Below are 25274 nucleotides of genomic sequence, written 5' to 3' on the forward strand. Positions count from 1 at the left end.
AAAGTGAAAGTTTTTCCAAAATTCCGAGACGTACACATTTATTGAGAAGCTTTGTGTCATGGGTCACAAAACATGCAGGAAAGTCAGAGCCACTCCTGTCCAGGCAACAGAGGAGCCCGGACCTACAACTGGGTTCCTCTTCCGCTCTCCAGAAGGTGCCTGAGGCTTAGGAGCCAGAAAAAGACTAGAGAATGTCATCCTAAAATTCCTCACAGTTCAGGCTTTTTATGAACCTGTATCTGACAGGACTCCTCTAGAAAAGGTAATATTAGTAAAGATGGTGTGTACTTTGAAATCTGAGAGTTGTCACCCTGTTTCTTCATTGTATATAATGAGCCAGAGATAACATGGGGAAACTTGGCAAATACAAGCTCCCTCCTTCAGGGGTGGTGTAGAGAGCACATGGCATGCCTCGGCCGCATTTTTGTGGCCGTCCTGGTCATTCCTTCTCTATGATCTTTACACTAGGACTCTTGAGTGCTCTTGGGGATTGTCATGGCCAAGACAGCTGGCTGCACTTCAACCTCCTTCTGCACCCAGAGTTCCAAGTCCCTCCTAGCTGGGACCCAACACCCCCTGCCCCCTTTTCTGAGCTGCTTGTAGGTTTCTGACATTTGAATCGAGCCATCCTGCAGGATCATGCCTGTGCTTACTCACTGAGCCCATCAGTCAGCATTTCCTGTTTCCATTCATGCTGTAAGTGAAAGAGCTGTAACAAAAAGAGATTGCCAAGACAAATAATGGCTGGGGCTTACACAAATATTTTTTATCACAAGCCTCTTTTAAATAGGCAGCCTTCCGAAACCTGCATTCCATGCTTTTCAGGAAAGCCAAGTCATGCTAAGCGGACTCAATTCATGATTTAAGGCTATGTCTATTAAATTCAATATGAGATAGATCTTTGGCTTGGCTCTTGAACTTTCTACTAGGGATAGCAAGTAAGATAAGGGAATAAATTGCTTCTTTTAGGTCCCCGTGGAGGTTTTAACTTGTTGGTGATTCTCAGGAAGTTGTGAGGAAGTGAAACCTACAGGAAAAACGACTTGTCCTTTCTCACAAGGGTGGGCTTCTTATCAAGGCCCTTCGGGGTGGGGCTAAGGATGAACCCTGCAGTTGTCAATCTCCAAGTTAGTCACTGTTGGTGCCTTAGCAAAGCGCTTCTTGCTTTATTTTAGTAAAGGTTGATCACCCATCAGCTCACCTTCTCCCTTGGCAGCCTGCAGCCTGGAGACAAACGACCTTAGAATGCCCAGAAAACAGAGCAGCTTTCAAAGCATGGGAATCTGGCTCTTCCGTTTCCTGCAGAGTGTTTTGGCAGCTAGCCTTCCCAGCCGCCACCCACTTCCTTCCCCTAACTGAAACTCTCTTTTCTCCACTCTTGTTTATTTCCAGTTTGTGTCTTAAAGTACGGAATTGAGCTTAATTTCTCTATTTAGACACTCGAGGCGATGATCTCGTTCATTGTCAGATGCATGTGGCATTTACACCATTGCATCTAGGATTAAAATTGTCAAAACAGTTTTGTAAGGAAAAAAAAGGGTAGGTAAGACTGACATGTTTTTCTTCCTATTTTTAATGTGTCTATCCTGTTGAGTTGTGACCTTTGCATCGGCTGTTGAGTCCCACACTATTCGTTTATTCACTTTTATGTCAGGGACCGTGTTAGGTGTAGAGACAGACAAGTAAGGCTGTTCCCTCCTCTAAGGAAGAGCTAGCAGACTGGGCTCATGAGGATGCAAAACTTAGGAATGGGGGCGGGGAGAAACAACAGCAGAGGTGGAAGATGCTCAAGAGGGAAAATTCCCCTGCCTGAGATTCAGGCAAGCTCCTAGGATGTAAGCCCTTGGACTGGGGTTTAGATGCTGTGTCTAGGAAGCAGGGAAGGAAAGAAAGGAATTTTCTAGGTGGGAAAGAACAGCAGAGATGATAGTAATATAGTAGGGTTGTTTCAGGAAACTTGGTAGCTAGATGCTACTACAGAATGAGGGATGTGCGTGTGTGTGTGTGTGTGTGTGTGTGTGTGTGTGTGTGTGTGTTCCTGCATATGTGCATCTTTGTATACATTTGGGATGTGAATGTGTACAGAGGTCAGAGGACAACCACAGGTGTCAGTTCTCAACATGTCACCCACCTCACCCTTCCCCTTTTTGAAGACACTGTCTTAGAGGTCTGAAACTGAACAATGAAGGCTACACTGGCTGCCTATCCAGCCCCAGAGATCGACCTGCCTCTGCCTGCCCAGTCTGGGATTATAAACATAAGCTACCATGCCTGGCTTTTTATAACATGGGCTCTGGGAATTGAACTCACATTCCTATGTTTATGCAAACATTGTACCAAACTGAGTACCTTCCCTGCCCTGAAGTGTGGGGGGAGACAGAGCAGGGATGGTTTACATGAGCAAAGCTTTAAGGCTTCATGGTAAAGATGCTCAGAACTTTTTTCTCCTTGAGATGACCGCAAACCTATGAATGGAGGAGAGTGAGGGGACCATGCTGAGAGTTAAGACAGCAGCTGATGCTAAGCAGAGGAATGGTTATAAAAGAAATCCTCTGTATCTCTGAGCAGGTATCTAAGGACTTGTGTTTGTGTTACTTACTTTTCCTGCTGCTGTGATAAACTACTGAGAAAAGCAACATCAAAGCAAACAGTTCGTCTGGCTCCCAGTTTGAGGCTGTAGTCCATACGGTGTGGTGGGCAAGGCTGGTAGCAGGAGTGGGTGGTATTGCATCCGCAGTCAAGAAGCAGGGAAAGAAAAATTTTCTTAGCCCAATCTCTCTTTCTCTCTGTAGTCCTCACATCCCCAGCATCCTACAATCGCCTTTGCATCTTAAGCTTTATCTTCACAGCCTCCTCACAGTAGCCTCTCAGGACCTCCTTGCAGGGGAGTAGAAATCACTTCTAACTTTGCCCACAATAGATGGAGTCATGAGAATGGTCCCATCTGCCGTGACAAGGAGGGGTATTCTTCCAATTGTTCAGCTATAAATCTTTGCAAAGAAAAATTAGTTAAAAAAAAAATCAGGAAGTAGGGAGGGCAGGCAATGAGGGAGGGGAACAAATGAGAGTGAAGCTATGAAACCTATCCTTTTCTATAGTAAGCTAAAACATTAATTTCAAACCATAAAATTGACTTGTCAAATGCATATCAGTGGTCATAAAAGATGTTTTATGTCTATTGCCCGTATCCTTACCCCTGGAAATTTATTCTGAGAATATACTTTGAAAGATATTAAAGCTCATATGTAGCACAAATTCAGTGAGTCTTTCTACATGCTGGTGACTGCTGAATTGTTCAGTAACAGAGAGAACTGTTTTACAAATTTTGACACCCTAATTAAACAAAATTATATACTACTGTTTTTGTAATCACAAATTCTAAAAGGTTGTAGTACAGAAATAAAATTATACTTTTAAGATAAAGAAGACTATAGAATTATGTGTAGTCTATAAAAAATAGGTATATGGAATACTAAAAGAAAAAACAAGAATTAATGTCCCGAGCTATTGTTCTCGCCGACAAGAACACATTCGGACGACCGGATTCTTCTGCAGCAAAAGCTTTATTGCTTCTTCAGGAGGGAAGACCCAGAACCCGGAAAATGGTGCTGCTTATATAGCCCTCAGCGTGGTGTGTCAGCACCTGATTTGTTGCTCGCCCATCACCTCATTACTACGCCCCGAGATGGGCAGTGACTTGGCGTAAATTCACTCTCGCACCTGCGCACAAGGCTTGTTTACTAGTTAGGCACAGCGGAAGCCATCGCCATCTTGTAATGGCGATTGCTCACAGCTTTCCACAAATTAAGTGTATATATAGTTTAAAATAACATCTGAAAAAAACTATTTCCACCAGTTCTTGTTGACATTTCTATTTCCCATGAATCCTACATCTTCATTTGTTTGCTTTTTCCTTTTTTTCTTCTGGAGCTGCTGAGGATTTGAACTCAGGAATTTCCTCATGCAAGGCAAGCATTGTGCTCTCCGCCTTCAACAGTAACCCTTAGTATTTTTATAAGACCTTAGTAAATAAATTCATGTACTTCTACTTCCTATCTGTACCATTAATTATGGCCTTAGTCATATTGTCAGTAGATGGTCCATATTCCAAAATAATTTTTACATTAGTAGTATTCTTCCCAAATGATAATGGACAATCACTGCACATGAGTGTCTTGTTAAAATACTGAATCTGTTGGGGCTGTAGAATTAAGAGCACTGGCTGTTCTACAGGACTGTGTCTGATTCCTAGCACCCGCATGGCTTAGAACTATCTGTAACAGGGGACCCATGGTTTCTTCCTACCTCTGCAGATACCAGACACACAAATGGTACACAGATATACAAGCAGGCAAAACATTCATGCACATTAAATCAATTCAAAGTTGTTGTTTTTAATGCTAGTTCTGATTGAGTAGATCTCATGGGTCCAATAGTCCACTTCTTTAACAAGGTCTTAAGAGATGCTGTTGCTTGCTTTTGGTCCATGGATCTCACGCTAAATACCAAGGCCCTGGAGCTCTCTCTTGAGTGGAAGACAATACTATTGACCCAGTATCTATCGTGGTTTTGGAAAGCAATACTCAAGTTCCATCTGTCACCTCCACAAATAGCACAAAAGCCATGTCTGAGAGGAGGGGAGGTGTAGGTATGTATATGTGTGCTCATGTACACACAGAGGCCAGAGGAAGACATGGAATATCTGATTCCATCACTTTCTACCTTCTTCCCTTGACTCAAGATCTCTTTTCAATGAACCTGCAGCTAGGCTGTTGGCCATCGGACCCCAGCAATCTTGTCTCCCCACACACGCATACCTATTGTGCTGAGGTTACAGGTGCATACAGCCATACTAAGATTTTTTTCATCAATGTGGAGATTTGCACTCAGTTCCTCGTGCTTGAGCAACAAGGGCTCGCTCTCACCCACTGAACCCCCACAGTACCATTTCTGTCAACTGGAAAGGAGTCTAAAAAAGGAATATGATTCTGGAATCCAGCTGCCACCTTTCCTCATATGCCCTGATCAGTATCCTTAAGCCATGCCTCCAACTTGAAATTTGCTCACCAACAGAATGGATCAGGGGCCCAAAAATAAGAAAGGATAACATATGCTTGACCCTTTGATAAAGTTTGGAGCCTAGTTACAAGGGTGAAAATCTCATCTACGTCAAGAAAAGCTTTGGTTGGAGTTAATACCGGGAAGACAGCTCTTGGCCTTACAGTGAGTCCTTGTGGCCTATTGGATCTGATAGGGTAGAGGCCTGCCTTGTGCGATGAAGTTAAACATCTTCCATTGTGAGGGAGGTGCCAGGTCACCTCTATGTAGGCATGGGATACCTTGTAGTGGCCTTGTGTGGCAGGGCTAGGGGCCGTTGTGAGTGCTTGTACTGTTATTAAACATTGGTTACTGTGTTCTGATGATAAGAGCTCATTCCCTACTTGTTTCCGTACAGTGACTGAAGCTGGCTTTGGGGCTGATATTGGGATGGAGAAATTCTTCAACATCAAATGCCGAGCTTCTGGCCTGGTGCCCAACGTTGTCGTGCTGGTAGCCACCGTTCGAGCTCTGAAGATGCATGGAGGTGGGCCTAGTGTAAGTTCTTGTTTTCTTCCTAGCTTTAAAAAAAAGCCAAGGAGTGAAGAGATAACTCTGTGGTAAAAAGCACCTGCCAGTCTTAGAGGACCTGGGTTCAGTTCCAGGGGATCTTACACCCTGTTCTGGATTCCACAGGCACCCGCAAAATCGCAGTGCTCATAAACAAACGGGTTTCATGCACACATAACACATAAGTAGTAAGCCGGGCGTGGTGGCGCACGCCTTTAATCCCAGCACTCGGGAGGCAGAGGCAGGCGGATTTCTGAGTTCGAGACCAGCCTGGTCTACAGAGTGAGTTCCAGGACAGCCAGGGATACACAGAGAAACCCTGTCTCGAAAAACCAAAAAAAAAAAAAAAAAAAAAAACACATAAGTAGTTAAAAAATGTAAAGCCATATATGACCTGTAGAATTAACTCCATGGTTAAGAGCACTCACTGACTGCTCTTCCAGAGGACCTGGGTTCTATTACCAATAAGCAAATAGTGCCTCACAACTCTCTGCAGCTTCAGTTCCAAGGGGTCTGACAACCTCCATACAAACAGACACACAGGCAAGACACCAGTGCAAGCGAGTGAGTGAGTGAATGAAAAATTATATGCATGTATGTATAATTTGAAATGTTCTCTTCTTCCTCTGCCATGCCCACATTTAAATTCAAACAGCTTTGATCCTCTAAAAGGTTTAAAGTCTGTTTGTCTGATTGGATCTTTTAAAATACAGGAAGAAATCTTGGAGACACATAGAGACCAGCAGTGGTAGCATCACACCTCTGCTGAGGAAACTGGTCAGATCTAGAATTGAGTCCAGAGTTTTTCCAGACCTCCAGACTATAAAAATACCTGGCATGATTTCCAGTCCCACTGCACTTCTCCTTGACGTGTGTGCCATGTTGCTACACTGTGATTTCTTCCCAGTTATTCCTTTCTGCTCCTTCCTTCCCTTCTTAATCCTGTGGTTCTTTGGCAGAGAAGATAACCCAAGGTTTGGGACCATAAGTAGAAATGTCAATCGTTAAGTCAGTTCCCATTACCGAAATGAATACCTGATACTCAACTCATAAGGAGATGTGATTTGTTTCCACTCACAGCTCTGTAAGTTGTAATCCTCTGGTCAGCATTTGTACATGAAGCAAGGCAGTAAGTCCGTCAGGCTGGGAGCCCAGGACAAAACAAAACTCACCTCCTATGTAGGGGTTGGGCGTAGGGGCAAGGCTCCCTGTATTTCCCCTGACAGCTCCCATTAGGCCTCTCCTTCTAAGACTCCACCACTTCCCACTAGCTCTCCCCAGGAGAGCATAGCCTCATAAATGTCTGGAGAACCTTGAAGGACCAAACTGTTGCATGAATGAACAATAGTAACCAGGGAGGGCTGTAAAGGCTGGGCTTGGCCTCATGGCATTTTATGAATGTCTCTCCTCTTCAGGTTCTGATTCCCTTGCTCTCAGGAACTGTCTAATTAGTTACTGGCCCCGGGGCCTGGCATATTCCATATCCAGGAAATGTTTTCAGTAATGGAGTAACAAATGAACTTTGATCTTCCAATCCGACGTCTCTCTTAATTCTCATCACCCACCTCGATGCGTTTGCCTCTTTCTGGGATCTCCCTTCAGTTGATCTGGTCTAGTTATGTCTCTTTGTGCCAGCGTACTGTGGAGATCCAAAGCCAGGCTGTTCCTCACATTTGACCTACAAGTGACCCTTTTCAAGGGTATCTGCATTTCACCAGTGGACTTTATCTTACTTTTTGAGGTTTGCAGTATCCAGCCTACATAAGATAGCTCTATTTCAGTGAACTACAGGCTCAAAACCCTGTGTGTATTTGAGAATTAGCTTATAGGTTCTGCAGTCTCTTTGGGATCTCTATGCAAAGGACGTTAGACACCTCTTCATAGTTGTGTTTGAATATATTCCAATGGAAGTTATTGCTTATTTCATAAAGATCTTCTATATCTTCGTACAGATCTGTTCCCGTATATGCTTTCTATCTTTAAATAACAGATTATTTCTGTTCTTATATGTTCTTTTGTCACTATCGTGTCTGAATTCACTTAGTTGTACTGATTTAACCTACCACGTCTTTGGGGGATTCTGGGCTGCCATTCATTGCTCAAAATGAGTTCTTTTTTTTCCCTTCCCGTCTGTATGGTTTCTTCCCTTGTCCCTGGCAAGGGCTTCCCTGCTAATTGCAGTGCCGTGTTGGATGCGGTACTGGCTGTAGGCATCTTCTTAGTCCTCATCTTCAAGGGAGTTGTTTAAACAGCTCATTGCTGAGTGCGTGCAAGGCTTGGGATACATTTGTAATGAGGCCTAAGGGATTACCTTCTATTTTTAATTGGCCAAATTAGCATAGAAACTGATGCACGCTTTTCTTCCATCTTTTAAGATGACAGTTTGAGTGTTCTCTTTGAGATTGTAAGGCTTGCTTAAATTTGTGCCTTGCCAGAACAAGCCTAGTTTAGGCAGCTATATCTGCTTTGCAAATAGCTGGATTTTACCAGTCAGTTTTCTAATGTTTTGAGTCGGTTCCCCCGCCCCCCATTTATATGAGTAAGATGTTAGATATACAAAAATTAAAATTTTGAACTTTTTTTTCTTAACTAGGGAAGGTTTGTGTAAAAATTACAGTAATTGATTTATTCAAAGTTGAGTAGACCTCTCCTTTTAAAGCAGACCTATTGCTATAGGGAAGAACATTTTTTTTTTCTAATTCATGGGATGGATCTTAATTTTTGTCTCTTTATTTCAGGTAACTGCTGGGGTTCCTCTCAAGAAAGAATATACAGAGGAGGTAAAAAGATCTAATGGTTCAGTGCAGTCAGTGAGTAGCTTCCAGTTGACTGTCAATGAATGTACAACTTAGAAATGTACTTCTCTGGACGGAGGAGATGCTCAGTGGGTACCCACCTTGAAAGCGTGAGAACCTGAGCTCCATCCCTAGCACCCGAATATAAAACAAAACATAGTGGCAAACACTTGCTTTCTCAACACAAGGGAGGCAGAGACAAGTAGGTCTCTGGGGCTCGATGGCCAGCCAACCTTCTTCATAAGCCGTAGGCCAGGGAGAGACTCTGTCTCCAAAAGAAAGGTACCTGAAGAATAGCCAAGGTTCGCCCCACATGCATGCATGCACGCACACACACTAGAATTTCATTTTTAAAAAGGCCCATGAAAATGGATGGGATAAAAGGCTGAAACCCTTTCAGCTAACTCTTGAAGCTGAAGAAACGATAAATATAGACTTATTTGCTGTCCTCTACTCACAAGACAGCCATTGGAGCCCAGAGATGAGTGAAGCTTTTACCTATGTCTTCTTTTGTTGTAGCAAAAGTTGTCTCTTGGGAGATGCACACTTGTTTTTATGACATAGGAATGCAATCAGTATCTGTCCTGCAAACAAACTGGTTAGCTGGTGACAGTACCACTTAGTTCCTACAGGTGGTGCCATGGACCCCTTCAGCATCCCGGGGACTTTTGCTCCCTAGCTGCAGAGGGTGGGCTTGCCTACATTCTGTCAGTCCGTCTTACTTAGCAGGAGTTGCCTGGCCCCAGTCTCAGATACACGTGCTTGGACCCAGAATAGTTTTAGAACCTACCTTGACCCTGAATCACCTCTATCTGTAATCATATTTCTTGGAAACACAAGGTGACTTGGGTCTCCGGCAATAAAGTAAAGAAAAGATAGAAACAAAAGTTGCCAGTGTGGTGAGGCTGGGTCTAGCTTGGGGTGTGGGAGGGTTAGGTAAGGCATAATGACCCAGCTGCCGGTGGTTTCTTTCTAGAACATTCAGCTGGTAGCTGATGGCTGCTGCAACCTACAGAAACAAATTCAGATCGCTCAGCTCTTCGGGGTGCCCGTGGTGGTGGCACTGAATGTCTTCAAGTGAGTCCAGCTTTCTGTGAAAGACACAGAATCAGTTTGTTTGATTTGGTTTCATTTCCCCCAATGTGTTCTCTAGTGTTACTGTGGAAATTAAACACACAGAGTCAATGAGCACCTGTCTGGTTGTGGGTAGGGGGGTAGGGGGATATTTTGGTTTTTCCTGTTCTACCCAGTGATTCTGTCTGATAGACCGAATGAATGATCAAAAGAAGATATTATGCAATTTATTGATTAAAAACCCATAATAAGGTTGGGTGTGGTGGTGCACACACCTTTAATCTCAAAGGCTCCAAAGGCAGAGGCAGGCAGCTCTCTATGAGTTTGAGGCCAGCCTGGTACTACAGAGCAAATCCAGAAGAGCCAGGGTTTACACAGAGAAACCCTGTCTCAAAAACAAATCAAAGAAAAGACCACTTGAGTCATGTTAAAGGGATTCTTTCTACACGCTTTTTCATCATGTCTGATTTATTTAAACACGTGACCACTTTTGATGTTCACAATATATTCAGTGTTAGGGAGTGAAGTTCTGTATAAATCGTTAGTCTTTCTCTCAAAACATCACTAAGTGAATACAGATGCAGAATCCACAAACGTTCTCATCACCAGGACGGACACCCGTGCAGAGATTGACTTGGTGTGTGAGCTCGCTAAACGGGCGGGTGCCTTTGATGCGGTCCCCTGCTATCACTGGTCGGCTGGAGGCAAAGGATCTGTGGACTTGGCTCGGGCTGTGAGAGAAGCTGCGAATAAAAGAAGCCGCTTCCAGTTCCTGTATGATGTTCAGGTAAATCTACCAGTGGAGTGGCAGCTCTCGTATCTTGTAGAAGGCCAGCGCTTAAAGCACCGTTTATATGACCCATCTTATGTGGTCTTCTTGGAGACTCAACAGTGAAAGAAGCTCTTGACTAAAGGTGTTAGCCATCTGATGTGCCCTTTGCCAAGGGTAGATCATGCCCCTGCCCCAAATCTGTGCTCTTAAAGCCAAAGGTCTGCTTTCAAACATTGGGCCCAAGGGAGGAGATGGCTCTGGGTGGTAAGCTATGCTCACAGGGATTGTCCTTCGAACAACAAGGCTTTTGAACAGTATCAGAGCTACTCAATTAGAAGGCATGCTTCGTGTATCTCCTATGGTTCTTTCGTGTGTAGTGTGTGTGTGTGTGTGTGTGTGTGTGTGATATGTGTGGGCACACACAAGTCACAGCATGCATGCAAAAATCAGAGGTCAGTTTGTGCGAGTCAGTTCTGGCCTCCCACCACACCACGTAGGTTCCAGGGATGGAACTACAGGCAGGCGAGGCTCAGCAGCAGGCACCTTTATCCACAAAGTCATCTCATCAACCCTCACTGTGGTTTTCTTGCCCAATATCTTACATAGCTTTTCCTTGTAGTAAAATATGTTACCATTTACAAATCGTGATATTGAGTACATTCACATCGTTATGCAAACGGTTTCTGGGGCTATTCTCATCTTAGAACACTGAAGCTTGGTATCCATTTAACAGTCCCCCACCCCCACCCCACCCCCTTCCAACAGATCCTTCATTGAACCACCATCCTACTTTATGTCTCAGAATTTAACTTTTTAGATGCCTCTTATGAATGTGATCTTGCCAAAATAGTTGTTTCATTTTTATTGTTTCACACAGTCCATGGATGATGTCATAGCACATGTGAGAATTCTCATTGCTTTTAATACTGGATATTGTCTTTTCTACGTGTGTGTGTGTGTGTGTGTGTGTGTGTGTGTGTGTGTGTGTGTGTGTATGCTGGGCTGTATAACCAGCAATGGGAATACTGGGTTTTCTGGCGTGGTCTCTCTCTTTTTCATGGGGGCAGGCGGGTTTGGTGTTTGGTCTTCTGAGACAAGCGCTCCTATAATCCTGACTGACCTTTTTTTTTAATTTTTAATATTTTTTATTACATATTTTCCTCAGTTACATTTCCAATGCTATCCCAAAAGTCCCCCATAGTGCCCCCTACTTCCCTACCCACCCATTCCCATTCTTTTGGCCCTGGCATTCCCCTATATTGGGGCATATAAAGTTTGCAAGTCCAATGGGCCTCTCTTTCCAGTGATGGCCGACTAGGCCATCTTTCGATACATATGCAGCTAGAGACAAGAGCTCTGGGGTACTGGTTAGTTCATCATGTTGTTCCAACTATAGGGTTGCAGATCCCTTTAGCTCCTTGGGTACTTTCTCCAGCTTCTCCATTGGGAGCCCTGTGATACATCCAATAGCTGACTGTGAGGGCCTTAAATTTCTAATCCCTCCTGCCTCTACCTCCTTAGTTCTTGGATTGCAAGCATGTGTCACTGTATCCAGCCTTATAATTCTTTTTTTTTTTTTTTTTTTTAATGGTTTTTCAAGACAGGGTTTCTCTGTGTAGCCNTGGCTGTCCTGGAACTCACTCTGTAGACCAGGCTGGCCTCGAACTCAGAAATCCGCCTGCCTCTGCCTCCCGAGTGCTGGGATTAAAGGCGTGCACCACCACGCCCGGCTTATAATTCATTTTTAAACTAATGTTGGCACTCAGCCTTGGTGGAAGAGGCACATTGGGAATTCAAAGTTGTTCTCCAGTCCATGGTAAGTTCAAAACCAATGGTTCTGTTGTTTTGGTTTTTTGAGACAGGGTTTCTCTGTGTAGCCCTGGCTGTCCTGGAACTCATTCTGTAGACCAGGCTGGCCTCAAACTCAGAGAAAAGATCCGCCTGGCTCTGCCTCCCATGTGCTGGGATTAAAGGCTCGTGCCACCACCACACAGTCAGAGCTGCATGGGACCCTGTCTCAGGAAAACAAAAATCTGAGTGCTACAAAGCTTGACCCACCCCACCCCCCCTCCTTTTTGTATGTGTGTTTCACTTTTATTTTAATTATTTTTCTTTCCTAAGTGTCTATTCCTTTTTCAAAATTGTCATATGTTGACATACCAGAGCTGTATTTATTTGTAAGGTACATAACTGATACACCATGGACTTCAGGCAGGGTCCTGTTAGACCACACTTCCCTCTCTGTGAGGCTCAAGAGCTGTGAGTGGAATCACGGGAACTCGTTTTTTGCAAAGGGATGACCCTGAAAGCAAGCCTTGCCCTCTCCATTGAGAGTTAGCCTGAACCGTCCTCCCTCGCCCTTCCTCTGAGTTTACACACATTTTGAGGTGTGACCTTCACAGCGGGGCAGGCGCACATTTGTTTTTGTTAGGTCTTTCCTGTTACTTATGTAAAACCATAGAGCCTTTCTCTGAGTTGAAACTGGGGCTGCATGGGAAAAAATCAAAGCACAGCCAGCCGTGAGTTTATGACCTGAGACAGTCATAGCCCCCTCTCCCTAATTTAGGCTTGGTTTCTACCCTGCAAGTCATTTTCAAAGCAGAGTGTATTGGGGGGTTGTTGTTGTTGTTGTTTTGGGGGTGTTTTTCTTTCTAGTTGGTTTTGAGAAAATTACTTCATTTTTCTTCAAAGATTCAAATTTGAACATATTCCAGTTAGATGTGGCCACTGTGACTTTTCTTGTCATAGAAATTTAAGGCATTTGCCACCAGATCCTCAAATTTTATAGGCATAAATTTAAAATACATGTATGCATGCACATGTGTTTACATCTATGTCTATGAAGTAGGGAGTTTTTAGAGTAGAGGTGTGATTAATTCACTCATTTCCTTTTTTCAATGTCCTTAGGGTTTTACATACATTACTGTGCATATGGGGTTGAATCTGTAGAATTTAAAGCTGCTCTGTATATCTTACTCACTTTGTAGCCTTTAGGGAAGTGGGGGAAGGGACTCAATAAGAACGCTTACGAGCCACTTCTCATTATCCATGTCCCTGCCCCTTCTCTGTCCTCGTCTGTCCTCTCTCCCTTGGTCACCTGTGCCTGCATGCCCTTTGCCCTGTTTCTCCTTCCTCTTTTGTAGGTCCTGGCGGGCCCTTTGGGTCGTCTGTGACAAGCCGCTGCACAGGTGCCATTGAGTTTCTTGTTGGTGACTCTGCTTTTCTCACTCTGGGTTGTTTTCTTCTTCACTTCTTACCTAGCATGAGCTGCCTTAGCAGAGATCGCGCTTCCATCCTGCCCGTCACCAGCCGCCTCCGAGTGATTCATACCCAGTTCCCACAACAATATCCAGAACAGATCTTGCCCAACTCTGGTTCTCCTGAGTCCTCCTTTGACCCGCATGCACCTCCATAGCCCATCCAGTGCTTCATTCCTATGTGCAAAATGGCCACGAGAGATCTGAGCCTCACTCGAGAGTCAGCCTGACTTTTGAAGCGTCCCCTTCACTGTCCCATTTGCCCCCTCCCAGCCCTGTCTCACCGATGAAAGAAACAGCATTTGAAAGGGGGGCAGGGGTGGGCAGTGTGTGATTTCATTTACGTGCCCTGTGAAAATCGGAACATCATTGCCATGGAAGTTTCTAGAAATGCATTGTTCCTGCTAACACTATGAGGGAATCTCCAGTGGCAAGCTATGGAGGTTCCACTACAAGTTGAGAGGCCACCATCTACCCCATCCTATTCTCGAAGGACGATATCATAGTACCCTCGTTGTAGCCTCAAAGTGGACCTTAAAGATACCAAATATTATAAAATATATCTCAAGAGAACAGTTCCCTTCGGATTCGGGGGTGACATCTCAGTGGACATGAAATAGCTTTGCTGTGCAGTTAGGAGCGTCCAACACCAAAAAGTACCCAGGCTCCTTGAACATGAAAGTAAAATGGATCCATGACTTGTGCTTGCACTCTTATGCACGCACACACACACATTTCCAAGTAGGTTTGTGAGACACAAAGGAGATGATGCATCATGAAAATACCCGCTCAGGCAGGCATGGTGGGAATCCCAACACTCGGGAAGCTGAGGCAAAAAGTGAAAAGTTCAAAAGAAAAGGGGAGGGGACAAGTAAGTATCGCTAGTCCCTGCAGAGTTCTGGTTGCGAGTAATGACGAAAAACATTTCTTATTTTCAGTGACGCATGCAGGTTTTCTAGCAATGAGACATCTATTCACTTCCCAGAGCCCAGTTAGTGTTGCCCGTCACACGTGGCACTTGCCTTGGAAGAATGTTTCTCAGGGGATCTCGTGAACCTGCTGCTCAGGGTAGAAGCTCAGGGTCCAGGCTCCTAGAAGTACACACTCACCCCTAGGTAGCTCACTGTGCTAGTCTCTGGTGCACAGTGTGATTTGTGTCAGAGATACAGACCCCTGATGTTCCTGGTAACGATGACATCTGTTCCCAGGGTACCAGGTAGTACGTGTGTCGTGCAGCTCTCTTATACCTGTGTGGTCTGATCAGTGCAAATGAACATGGTTGGTTTCCAGTTATATGTCTGTCTGGGTTACCGGAAAGGGTGCCTGCCAAACTACAAGTCCGTCATTTAAAATTCAGACTTCATTTAAAATACAAACTATGGGCTGGAGTAATTACCACGCACCTGGAGATTTATATCTGACTTGCAAGTTATTAATTGATCCTTCTCTTTGAATATTTTATGGGCCACAGAATACATGATTTCAGTATCACAGAATAAAAATGATTTACCTATGTGCTTTCAGCTCCATGGCCTTGGAGACACAAAAGAACGCTATCTTTTATTCAGCACATCTGGGATGCATACCAATGACTTTATTTGGTGCAGAGCTGAAACAATAGTGTGGCCTTGCTAAGATATGGTCAGGGTTAGGTAGCAGAATGCTAGGTAGTATTTTTAATCAATCACTCAGAAGGGATTTTTTTTTTCCAAGCTGCTGCCATTAGCATCTGATCTCCAAGTGAGCGGAAATGTAACCATTTATAAGCCATTGGCTTGGTTTTATTGTGTTGTTTTACATTTTTCTCTCTTTCTTCCTGGTGTATGCCCACATGTGTGTGTGGCCACAGGAGGGTCCGCATTCCCGTATGCACTTGCAGGTCACAGGAGATCGCTCTAGTGCATCACTCTCTACCTTATTCCATTGAGAGAGGCTCTCTCACTGAGCCTGGAGCTAGACTGGCAGCCAGCAGCCTCCTTCGACCTTTGCCTCTCATAGCACTGGGTCTGTCTGTACACGCGTGCTTTTGACATGGATGCTAGAGTCAAACTCAGGTCCTCACGCCTGCTTAGCAAGATCTCTTGGCCACCGAGACCTCTCTCCAGCCCCACAAAGCCTTTTTACATGGTTATTTCTAGCAGTCTTGTTTTTTTTTTTTTTTCTTTTTTTTTTTAAGATTTATGTATTATATGTAAGTACACTGTAGCTATCTTCAGACACTCCAGAAGAGGGAGTCAGATCTCGTTACGGATGGTTGTGAGCCACCATGTGGTTGCTGGGATTTGAACCCTGGACCTTTGGAAGAGCAGTCGGGTGCTCTTACCCACTGAGCCATCTCACCAGCCCCCGCAGTCTTGTTTTTTAACCTTTAGTTCTGTTTCACTTTGTTTTGTTTTGTTTTCTTTTTTAATTTTATTAAAGCATTATTACATCTCTCCCACCCTGTGCTCCCTCTGACCCTGCTTATGCTCCCACTTACGCTCTCTAATTAATGACCTCTTTGTACTTATAGTTGATGCATATATATGTGTGTGTGTGTGTGTGTGTGGAGGGATGCATAGATATATAAATCCTATCAGCTGAGTCCCTTTTTGCTTGTGTGTATATGGTTTCAAGGCTGGCCACTTTATATTGGATAATGTATTAAAGGGCTCATCTCTGAGAGAAGCTATTTCTCATCTCAGTAGTCATTAGTTGCCTGAGATTCTTGTCTGAGAGCAGAAGTCCCTCATCTTACCCTCCACATTCGAATTGCTATTAAAATTGTTACCGTTTAGGCAGCCATTTTGAGGCAATACGGTCTCACAGGGAATGTCTCCATCTTCTGGCTCCTTCAATCTTTCTCCTCATTCTTCTGTGAATTTTCCGGAGCCTTAGGTACAGGAGTTGTGTTTTATAGATAGATAGATATAGATATAGATATAGATAGATAGATAGATAGATAGATAGATAGATAGATAGATAGATGTAGATGTAGATATAGGTATATATTCTCTGGGTTTATCCTCTGGGGCTGGGTCCCCACAAGCCGTTAACCTCTGTGTTGGGGCCAGTTGTTGTTTTCTGTAATGGGCTGCATTTGCAACAAAGAGAAGTGTCTGCTGAGGAGGGCTGAGAGCTATACTCCCCCGTGGTTATAAGGATAAGTATCAGTAGAGGTAGGACTTTGCTGCTCTGGTAAAGTGCATTCTCCTCTGAGATCCAAGATCTCATGAGGCCTGGATTGTTGGTCAGGTTTCTAGTACCAGGCGTGATTTCCCTCCCTTTGAGCATAGCTGTGGTGATCCAGGCTGATAGAAATATTATTCTGAAAAGATTCTGGGGGCTGGTGAGATGGCTCAGTGGGTAAGAGCACCTGACTGCTTTTCCAAAGGTCCGAAGTTCAAATCCCAGCAACCACATGGTGGCTCACAACCACCCGTAATGAGATCTGACTCCCTCTTCTGGAGTGTCTGAAGACAGCTACAGTGTACTTACATGTAATAAATAAATAAATCTTAAAAAAAAGAAAAGAAAAGATTCTGGAAATACTCAAAGAAGCTATAAAATCAAACTATTGAAAAACTTGTCTTTTTAGTTGAATTAAGCAGCCAATACATCCCAAAAGGTCTTTACCTAAGCCTTCATACATACTTTTGTGATACACAGTCTGGGCATGGCAGAGCGGCCATGTAACCCAGCACTGGGGAAGCAGAGGCAGATCTCTGTGAGTCCAAGGCTAGCCTGGTCTACAAAGCAAATTCTAGGCCAGCCAGGGCTATTCAGTGGTGTTAACGTGTTAGCAGTCACCAACAGCTGTCTTAACTGTCCTTGTAGGTCCACGGCTGTGTAGGCCCAGGCTTCTCCTGCCTTCCACTTCCTGTGCAGTCATCATTCTTCCTTCTGCTTCTTGAGATCTTTCTTGTACTTCCTTTAGGACGCCGTCGAAGTTGTTTGGGGTTTGTTTTATTTTCCCACACTGGCGATCAACGCCAGAGCTTTGTGCATGCCAGGAGAATGCTCTGCCATCGAGCTACACCCTTGGAAGTTTCCTTTAATGCCTGGCCAGCTTTTACAGATCTCTATGCAATCTGCCCCCTCCTGACTGTTTCATGTTTACCCAGAGCCTTGACTGTCAGGAGTGTCTCTCCTTCCCAGATGTTTATTGTGCCATGGCTTGCACTCTGTTAGGAATTGTTACACAAAAGATCCCCAAAACTTGTGCATTACACCTCAGCACTGCAAAAGTACTTTCCCTTGATGGCTGTTTTCATATTTAGCACAGGCTTGGCCAAGGCCTACTATGTGTGAGCCACTCTGCTAGACATGAGGCATACCAGGGTAAGGGAATAAACAGACTCATCCCCTGTGCACACAGTCAGGGGAATGCTGATAAAAGAATAAACACTCATAAGTTACTTTATCATTTTACTTGTTTTTATAAAAGCTATCATTTGCCTCAAAGCAGCTTAAGTGAATCTTAGTTCAGCAGAAGATCACTTAGACTGGCTTGCCCCCCAAGAGTGTAGACCTCTCTTCACAACCAAGCAAGGAAATAATGGAAGGTTCCTTTGCTGAAGACACAGCATGCGTATACTACCCACAGGGAGGGTAGCGCGCATATGGGACGGTTTTCCCACTAACCCTAAGCGGTAAGCTAACTGAGATGTTTTCATTTATTTACTTGTTAAACACTGTAGGAGAAGTCTTTCAGAACCTTGGCCTGGGGCTTCCAGCTCAGTGGATTGGAGTGCCTGCTGACGGCCATGCGGCTGTGACAGAGAGAACCAGAGGGGACGAGACTATCCCAACACTTACCTCTTCCTGTTTTGCCTCCCACTATGGACTCTGTAGGAGTCCCATTTAGTACAGGTCGCAACGTCAGCCTGGCACGGGAGTGGTATTCCCAAAGCACTTTCCATTATAACACTAGCAAGGAAGATATTAGTTATCAGCAAAAGATATCCGCACTTGTGCTCACAGAAGGCTGGAGTGGTGCTGAGACAGGAAACATCGGGAGCTTGGCAGAGATGGAAAGATGTATAGGAACTGCCTGCTTAAGGATTAGGGCTCCTGATGATTGCCATCCTCCACCAGGGTCTGGTCGTTGTTGTGCTTGATGGGAGAATCCTTTCCTGCTAGAAAGATCTTCTATCATCTCATGAAATTTTTATTTATCTTGGAGTGGTATGTGCTGTGTCTGTGTTTGCACATGTGGAGGGCAGAGAACAAATGTGAGAACTCATTTCTCACTTTGCTACCATTTGGGTCCCATGGATCAAACTCCAATCGGACTTGTCGACAAGTATCTTTACCTGTTGGCTCTGGCTCCACGACATGGTTGACCAGCAAAGACAATGGTGGTACCTTCAGCACAGCGCCTGGAGCAAGCTCGTCTTTGCATGGTGATGTGCTGTGCAGAGATGAGATTGTCAGTTCATGTACAAAGTCATCTGTCACTGTCACCTCCCCACCTGAGCTTTCCTTTCTCTTCTGGAACTCTTATACACCCAGGAGCTTGTGCTTAGATGACAGGAAATGTGTAACCAGAACACTGAGGGTATGTATGCCCTCCAACTGCAAGCCAAAAGGAACCCTCCCTTCCTGCTTCTTTTCAGATACAGTCACAATAATAAGAAAGTACCACTGGGCAGTGGTGGGACACACCTTTGATCCTATCACACAGGAGGCAGAAGCAGATGGATCTCAAGGCCAGCCTGGTCTACAGAGCAAGTGCCAGGGCAGCCAGGGCTACACAGAGAAACCCTGCCTTGAAACAAACAAAACAGAGGGGGTGGGGGGAGAAGAAGGAGGAAGGGAGGGAGAGAGATACATAGATAGATACATAGATAGATGGGTGGGTGGATGGATGGATGGATGATGGTTGAGAAAAGTATGTGCTACAGCCCTTGACCTCAGAGACCTGTAGCCCATCTTTACTCTTCAGCTAACATTAGCTTTAAACTGTGTATGTTAGAAGTGTGTTGAGCTTCCTGCCATAGTCCTTTAATCTCAGCTACCCAGGAAGCTGAAACAGAGTTTGAAAGTACAAGGCTAGCCTAGGCTACCCATAAGTTCAAGGCCAACTAGAGCAATTTATTGAAAACTTGTTTGAAGAAAAAAAGAAAAAGAAGAGAAAAGGAAAAAACAAAAACAAAAAACAACAGGGTAGGGGCTGGGGATATAGCTCAGTGGTAAAGCATTTGTGTCTTGGGAGCAAAGCCCTCTGTTCAATTCCCAGTACTGAAACTAACAGTATCCTCAAGCTTATCTCTATCTGCATTTGTGCCATAGCTCTTTATATTAACATTCCCACACCCTCCCAAGTCTATGCCCACATGGCAGCTGCGCTAACTGCAGCTCACCCTCAGACACAGGGATAGAAACAACTTCCCTGACCTCTTGCTTGTGGTTCACATTCTGCCCTGCTGGAAAGTAATTAGCAATTAATAATTAGTTGTCCCTTTTCAGAGATGAACTCTCACATGGGATTTCTCATGTGAGAGTTCTTCATGTGGTTTATAAAAGGCACCTTGCCAGCCAGCAGATTTTAGGATTAAAGTTACGTCCAGCCACTAGAGTCTATTGGTACCTCTGAATCCATCGGTACTTTCCAAAGCAGCATGAACCTTGCCAGCAGCCCCTCCTTCAGGGAAGAACACTACAGGTGCTCCCAATGTCAAAGAAGGGAAGGCTGATGCATATTAATACTGTCCCTAATGCAATGATTCTCAACCTTCCTAACACTGTGACCCTTTGATACAATTTCTTGTGTTGTGGTGACTGTCAGCCATAAAATTATTTCATTACTATTTCATCCCTGTAATCTGCTATTGTTATAATTTGTAAGAAATATCTGATACGTGACCCCTCCCCCAATGGGGTCATGACCCACAGGTTGAAAACCGCTGCCCTAAAGGATTTGTGGGAGAGGTGGCCTTTGGCATAGACTTGAGAGCTTCAGAGAGCTTGATGTTTGAAGAGGACAGGGAAAGAGACTTCATGAGCAAATCCCAGAAGGAAGAAGGAAGCAGAGGCTGAAACTCCTCAAGCAGGGTTGTCTCTTGGCAGACCTTACATTGCTGTAGTGCTGGGATTTTTCTTGCTGAGGTGTGTATTGGGAAGGTTGGACTTGCAGTAGAGACTGTTCAGAGTAAAGAGAGGCTACCTCAGTGATGAGCCAGCTGGTGCCCTCCCCAACCCTCCAACTGCTGCAAGAACGCGTCACTTCCTGCCTCTTCCCTTGCACGTGGCATTTGATGAGTAGGAATTAGGGTTGGTATTTTTGTGGCCAGTGTGGTTTGTTTCTTAGCTGAGGGTGGGAGGAAGAGGGCTTACACGTGCACACAGGTGCACTCACCCATGTATGCTCCCCTGAAGGCCAGAAGTTGACCTCGGGTGTATTTCCTGTCACCTTCCAGCACTGGTGTGTCTTCACACAAACCACAGGGTGGAAGTCAGAAGATGGCTGCATAAATGGTTCTCTCCTCCTACCACATGGGTCCTAAGGATCAAACTCCGGTCTGTCGTTGGGCTTTGCAGCAAGCTCCTTCACCTGCTGAGCCATTTTGCCAGCCTCCATCTTGTTTAAAGCACAGCACGCTCTTTACCTAAGCTGGCAGATAAACTGAGCCTGTCTCCACCTCCCCAGCACTGGTGCATCAGAGCCATAATTGTGTGAGAGCTGGATCCAAACTTCGGTCCTCAAGCTTGTACTGCAAGCTCTTTAACCACACAGCCGTGTCCCTGGCCCATGAGCTAGGTTTTTTGGTTTTTGGTTTTTGTCATTTTAATAGCTATTTTCTTGATTACAAGTGAAACTATTTTTTATGTAGTTATTAGTTTTTGCCCATTATTAAATACCTTTTTATTGACGTTCAAAAATTTTTAGTACCAATCTTCTGGCTTTGAAACTATCCAAATCGCCGGGCGTGGTGGCACACGCCTTTAGTCCCAGCACTTGGGAGGACAGAGGCAGGCAGATTTCTAAGTTCGAGGCCAGCCTGGTCTACAGAGTGAGTTCCAGGACAGCCAGGGCTACACAGAGAAACCCTGTCTCGAAAAAACAAAAACAAACAAAACTATCCAAATCTTTATCTTCTCTCATGTACCTTTATCCCTTTCCGTTCTAAGTTTTATGTTTGTAAATTCCAAAGTTCCTAGGTCTGATGATACACACTCATAGTCCTAGTGCACGGGAGTCTAAGTCACCCTGTCTCAGGAAAAAACAACAACTGTTTTAATTTTATGTATTTTATGCGTATGCTTCTCCAAACACGTATGGATGTTTCTGTACCATATGCATGCCCTGTGCTTTCAGAGGCCAATAGCGGATGTCTGATTCTCTAGGACTAGAGTCACAGACAGTTGTGAGCTGCAATGTAGGTGCTGGGAATGGAACCCAGGTCCTGTGAAAGAGGTTCTTAACCACTGACTGAAACTATCTTTCCAGTTCCTAGGGGAAAATTACGGATCTATAAATCATTTCTTTTGTGACTTATTCTGGTATGTGTGTGTGCATTGGTGTGAGGGTATAAATGTGAGTGGATTGTCAGGGTTTCATGTAGTCTAGGCTATTCTTTTTTGGTTTTTCGAGACAGGGTTTCTCTGTATAGAGTCTAGGCTATTCTTAAACTCACTAAATAGTCAAGGCTTGACTATCTGTGAATCTCCCAAGTGCTGAGAATGCAGGCATACATGACCCATGTCCAACCTTATGACCTTCTGTTGTCACCATCTTTAAGAAATCCTTCCCTCCGTTGGGAAGACAGAATCCTGTGATATTTAGAGTTTTCGTTTTTAAATCTCTCCCATATTAGATTTTTTGCAGGGAGAAGGCCTGGTGTGGTTTTATTTCTTTCTAATCAAAAGTCCACTGGGTCACTGACCCTTGTCTGTTATAACTACCTCATGTCTGTGGAGATGCCCTTCCCAGTCCATTCATCTCTTCCGTGTGTTAGTTCATCTCTTCCTGTGTTGTTATCCGAGAAATTGACTAATATAGTTTTGAAGTATTGTTGATACTTGATTTGTGCCATGACTCTCTCTTCCTTATGTATTTTATAGCCAGTTGGTCACATTCCAGAGTCCCAGGTGCTCTTGGGTTTTCATTGAAATTGCATAAAACTAATAAAGTAAGTTATAGAGAGCTAATGTGTGAATAACACTGAGTCTCTTCATTCATGCGCACAGCATTGGTCTCCACCACTTATGGTCCTTTCTGTATTCTCCAATGAAAGCTTACAAATACATGCACCTGCTGTGTATGGTGGCTTGTGACTTTCATACCTGCACTCAGGAAGCACAGGCAGGCAGAGCTTTGTGGCTTTGACATATAGTCTGCATAGCAAGTTACCAGTCCAGCAAGGACTACATAGTGAGGTCCTGTCCGGAGGTGGGTGGCAGCGACAGCGGTGTGGGGATGGAGGGACCTACATTTTCATTTCTGTTTTATTTGTTAAATGTCCAATATTTAAGTTCCAGTCCACAGAACAACTTGACAGTAACACAATCTGCTGTCCTGAAAGCTGTGATTATTCTAAGCAGTTTGTGGCTTTATCAGAGTTGGGAAGGTAGCAAGAACTAGGTTTTTGTATGTCATCATTGCGTAACTCCTGCCAGTAGAATATACCATATGCCCTTGCTGTGTACGGTCTATAGGGTCATCTGCACAATGAGGAATGCTGTCCTTACAGCAGGGTCACACCTAGGTTTCCTGTCCAGTGTTTTCCAGATAGCATCACACACATTGATTTACTAGTTTCCTTCACTCTGTTATTATCTGGTTAGGTTGATTCATTGGTTGTTCTGTTTGGAAGGAGTCGGGGGGTTGTTTTGTGGGGTTTTGTCGCAGTTATTAAGGGGTTCGGCTCTGTGAGATAGACTCCCTGTGTTGCCCAGGTTGGCTTACACCTTACAGTGCTGCCTCAGTCTTCCCAGTGCTAGGCTTTGGTGCTGTAGTGTACCACTACAGCTGTTGTCTTTGCTAATCTCTAGTCTTCTCAGAGCTTCTCCCACATTGCCTGATTTCCCAGCGCTAGCTAATGTGACCGGAGAGTCAATGTCCGCATCTCCGACGTAACACCCAAACGTATCCGCATCACTGTCTGTGAAAGCCGACCGTTCTTAGGAATGCTTTTGCATCGCATAAATCATTATTTTAATGTTGAGATGGATAAAAATGGTTAACTAGGTTGACAAGCTTCCTTCCTGCCAGCTGATTTCTGATGTGAGCATTTCAGTGCCTGGATGACCGAGGGAGAACGGATAGCTAGCTTTGAATACTACGCTTGTGGGGGAATTTTCAGTCAAAAATGTAAAACTTCGCCAAGCTTTGAATCGCATCTTCAAGCACTTGAAGGCAAATGATTCTGTTGCCCTTTGTGTTTCTCCAGCTTCCCATCGTGGAAAAGATAAGAGTCATCGCCCAGACCGTCTATGGAGCCAAGGACATTGAGCTGTCTCCTGAGGCACAGTCCAAAATCGATCGCTATACTCAACAGGTAAACAAGATCCCCACACTCCTCTTAGGCAGGGTGTCTGCCCTGTTATCTCAGAATGCACACCTTGATTTTAAGTTCCGTCTCCTAGTGAAGCTCTACTCAATTGCCAGAGGATCAACAGAGAAAAAAGTATCGGAAGCCTTGGCTAAGTAAACCATCATGATTAAGACATTTACTCCCTGACTCAGGCATCCTTGATCTCCGAGATCATGAATGCGGCTCTGGTTTGCAGAGCTGAGGATGGAACCCAGAGCCTGGTTCTTGTACTAGGTCAGCACTTTCCCACGGGGCTCCATCCGTATCTGATGTATGTGGTATGGGTGTCATCCATGTTCATGCGCACTCCCAATCCCTCAGTCAGAAGCACTGGGAATTGTCCCTTTGGTGTGCAGAGGGGAGTCAGCCTTTGATTCTTTACTGCCCTTTTCGCTCTACTGTCTTAAAAATCCTTGCATGCTACCAGTGAGGTGAACACAACGGGAGTGTTCAGTGAGGTCTGTATGCAGGTAGTTCATTACCTTGTTCTCAGGGATTGAAGGCTACACCATCTTCTACCTCTAGACAGGGACAAGGGCTGGAGGGGCTGTAGCCCAAACGTCCCTGTGCCGCAAATACTTCCACCTGCTTTACCCTTGCTACACAGAAGTCAGCATCTCAGTTCCATGTCAGGATCGCTACATTACAAATAACATTGTTGACTTTCCCCTCCAGCCCCTTTGTCCTATGTAGAATATGTGTGATATTTTGTTAAATACTATCCAAGTTGAATGTTCTCTGCGGTCTGATAAAAGTCATTTTCTCAACTGGGCAGAGTGGTGTCTCAGACCTTTAATCCCAGTGCTCAGGAGGCAGTGGCAGGCAGATCTCTCTGTGAGTTCGAGCCTGGTCCACAGAGTTGGTTCCAGGACAGCCAGAGCTACACAGAGAAACCCTGTCTAAAAAAAAAACCAAATGTCTACTCATCTGGCAGGGGTGGCACCACAGTCATGAAGTCAGTTTTCACAGGCGAGGCTTACCCATTGCACCCGGGATTTGCTGACCCTGCGATGTCCCCAAATGTGGGAAGCCTGACTGCCTAGTTTGTGGTGGCGGATGACCTCACTCACCCTCTCCCCTGGAGAAAAGAATGTTTTTTTCTTGAAGTCTGAACTTGTATTCTTTTGGCATGGCTCGTTAGTTTCTATTTTCTGTTGTACTGGCCCTGGATCTACAAGCCTCTCTCACATTCTCAGCCAGGGCTCAACACTGGCCCCAGCTTCTCTCTCTCTCTCTTTTTTTTTTTTTTTTT

The 25274-nt window shown here is 44.6% G+C and overlaps 1 protein-coding gene and 1 pseudogene across 4 annotated transcripts in view; both read left to right on the top strand.

The window, feature by feature from the left end:
• The window catches only part of Mthfd1l (methylenetetrahydrofolate dehydrogenase (NADP+ dependent) 1 like), a 180943-nt gene that overhangs the window by 103743 nt on the left and 51926 nt on the right, over positions 1-25274 (top strand). For 2 of the 4 annotated variants that reach the window (XM_021173654.1, XM_021173653.1), the window contains exons 21-25: positions 5456-5595; positions 8346-8387; positions 9379-9479; positions 10086-10263; positions 23879-23986. In XM_021173654.1, the coding sequence (XP_021029313.1) occupies positions 5456-5595; positions 8346-8387; positions 9379-9479; positions 10086-10263; positions 23879-23986 (569 nt within the window). Of the gene's footprint in view, positions 1-5455; positions 5596-8345; positions 8418-9378; positions 9480-10085; positions 10264-23878; positions 23987-25274 lie in introns of all 4 variants that reach the window. The other 2 variants (XM_029482853.1, XM_029482854.1) reach the window with 1 other exon arrangement.
• On the top strand, positions 24942-25095 carry LOC115032255 (annotated as a pseudogene).

This window comes from Mus caroli, chromosome 10 (assembly GCF_900094665.2).
Source record: "Mus caroli chromosome 10, CAROLI_EIJ_v1.1, whole genome shotgun sequence".
Taxonomy (NCBI): domain Eukaryota; kingdom Metazoa; phylum Chordata; class Mammalia; order Rodentia; family Muridae; genus Mus; species Mus caroli.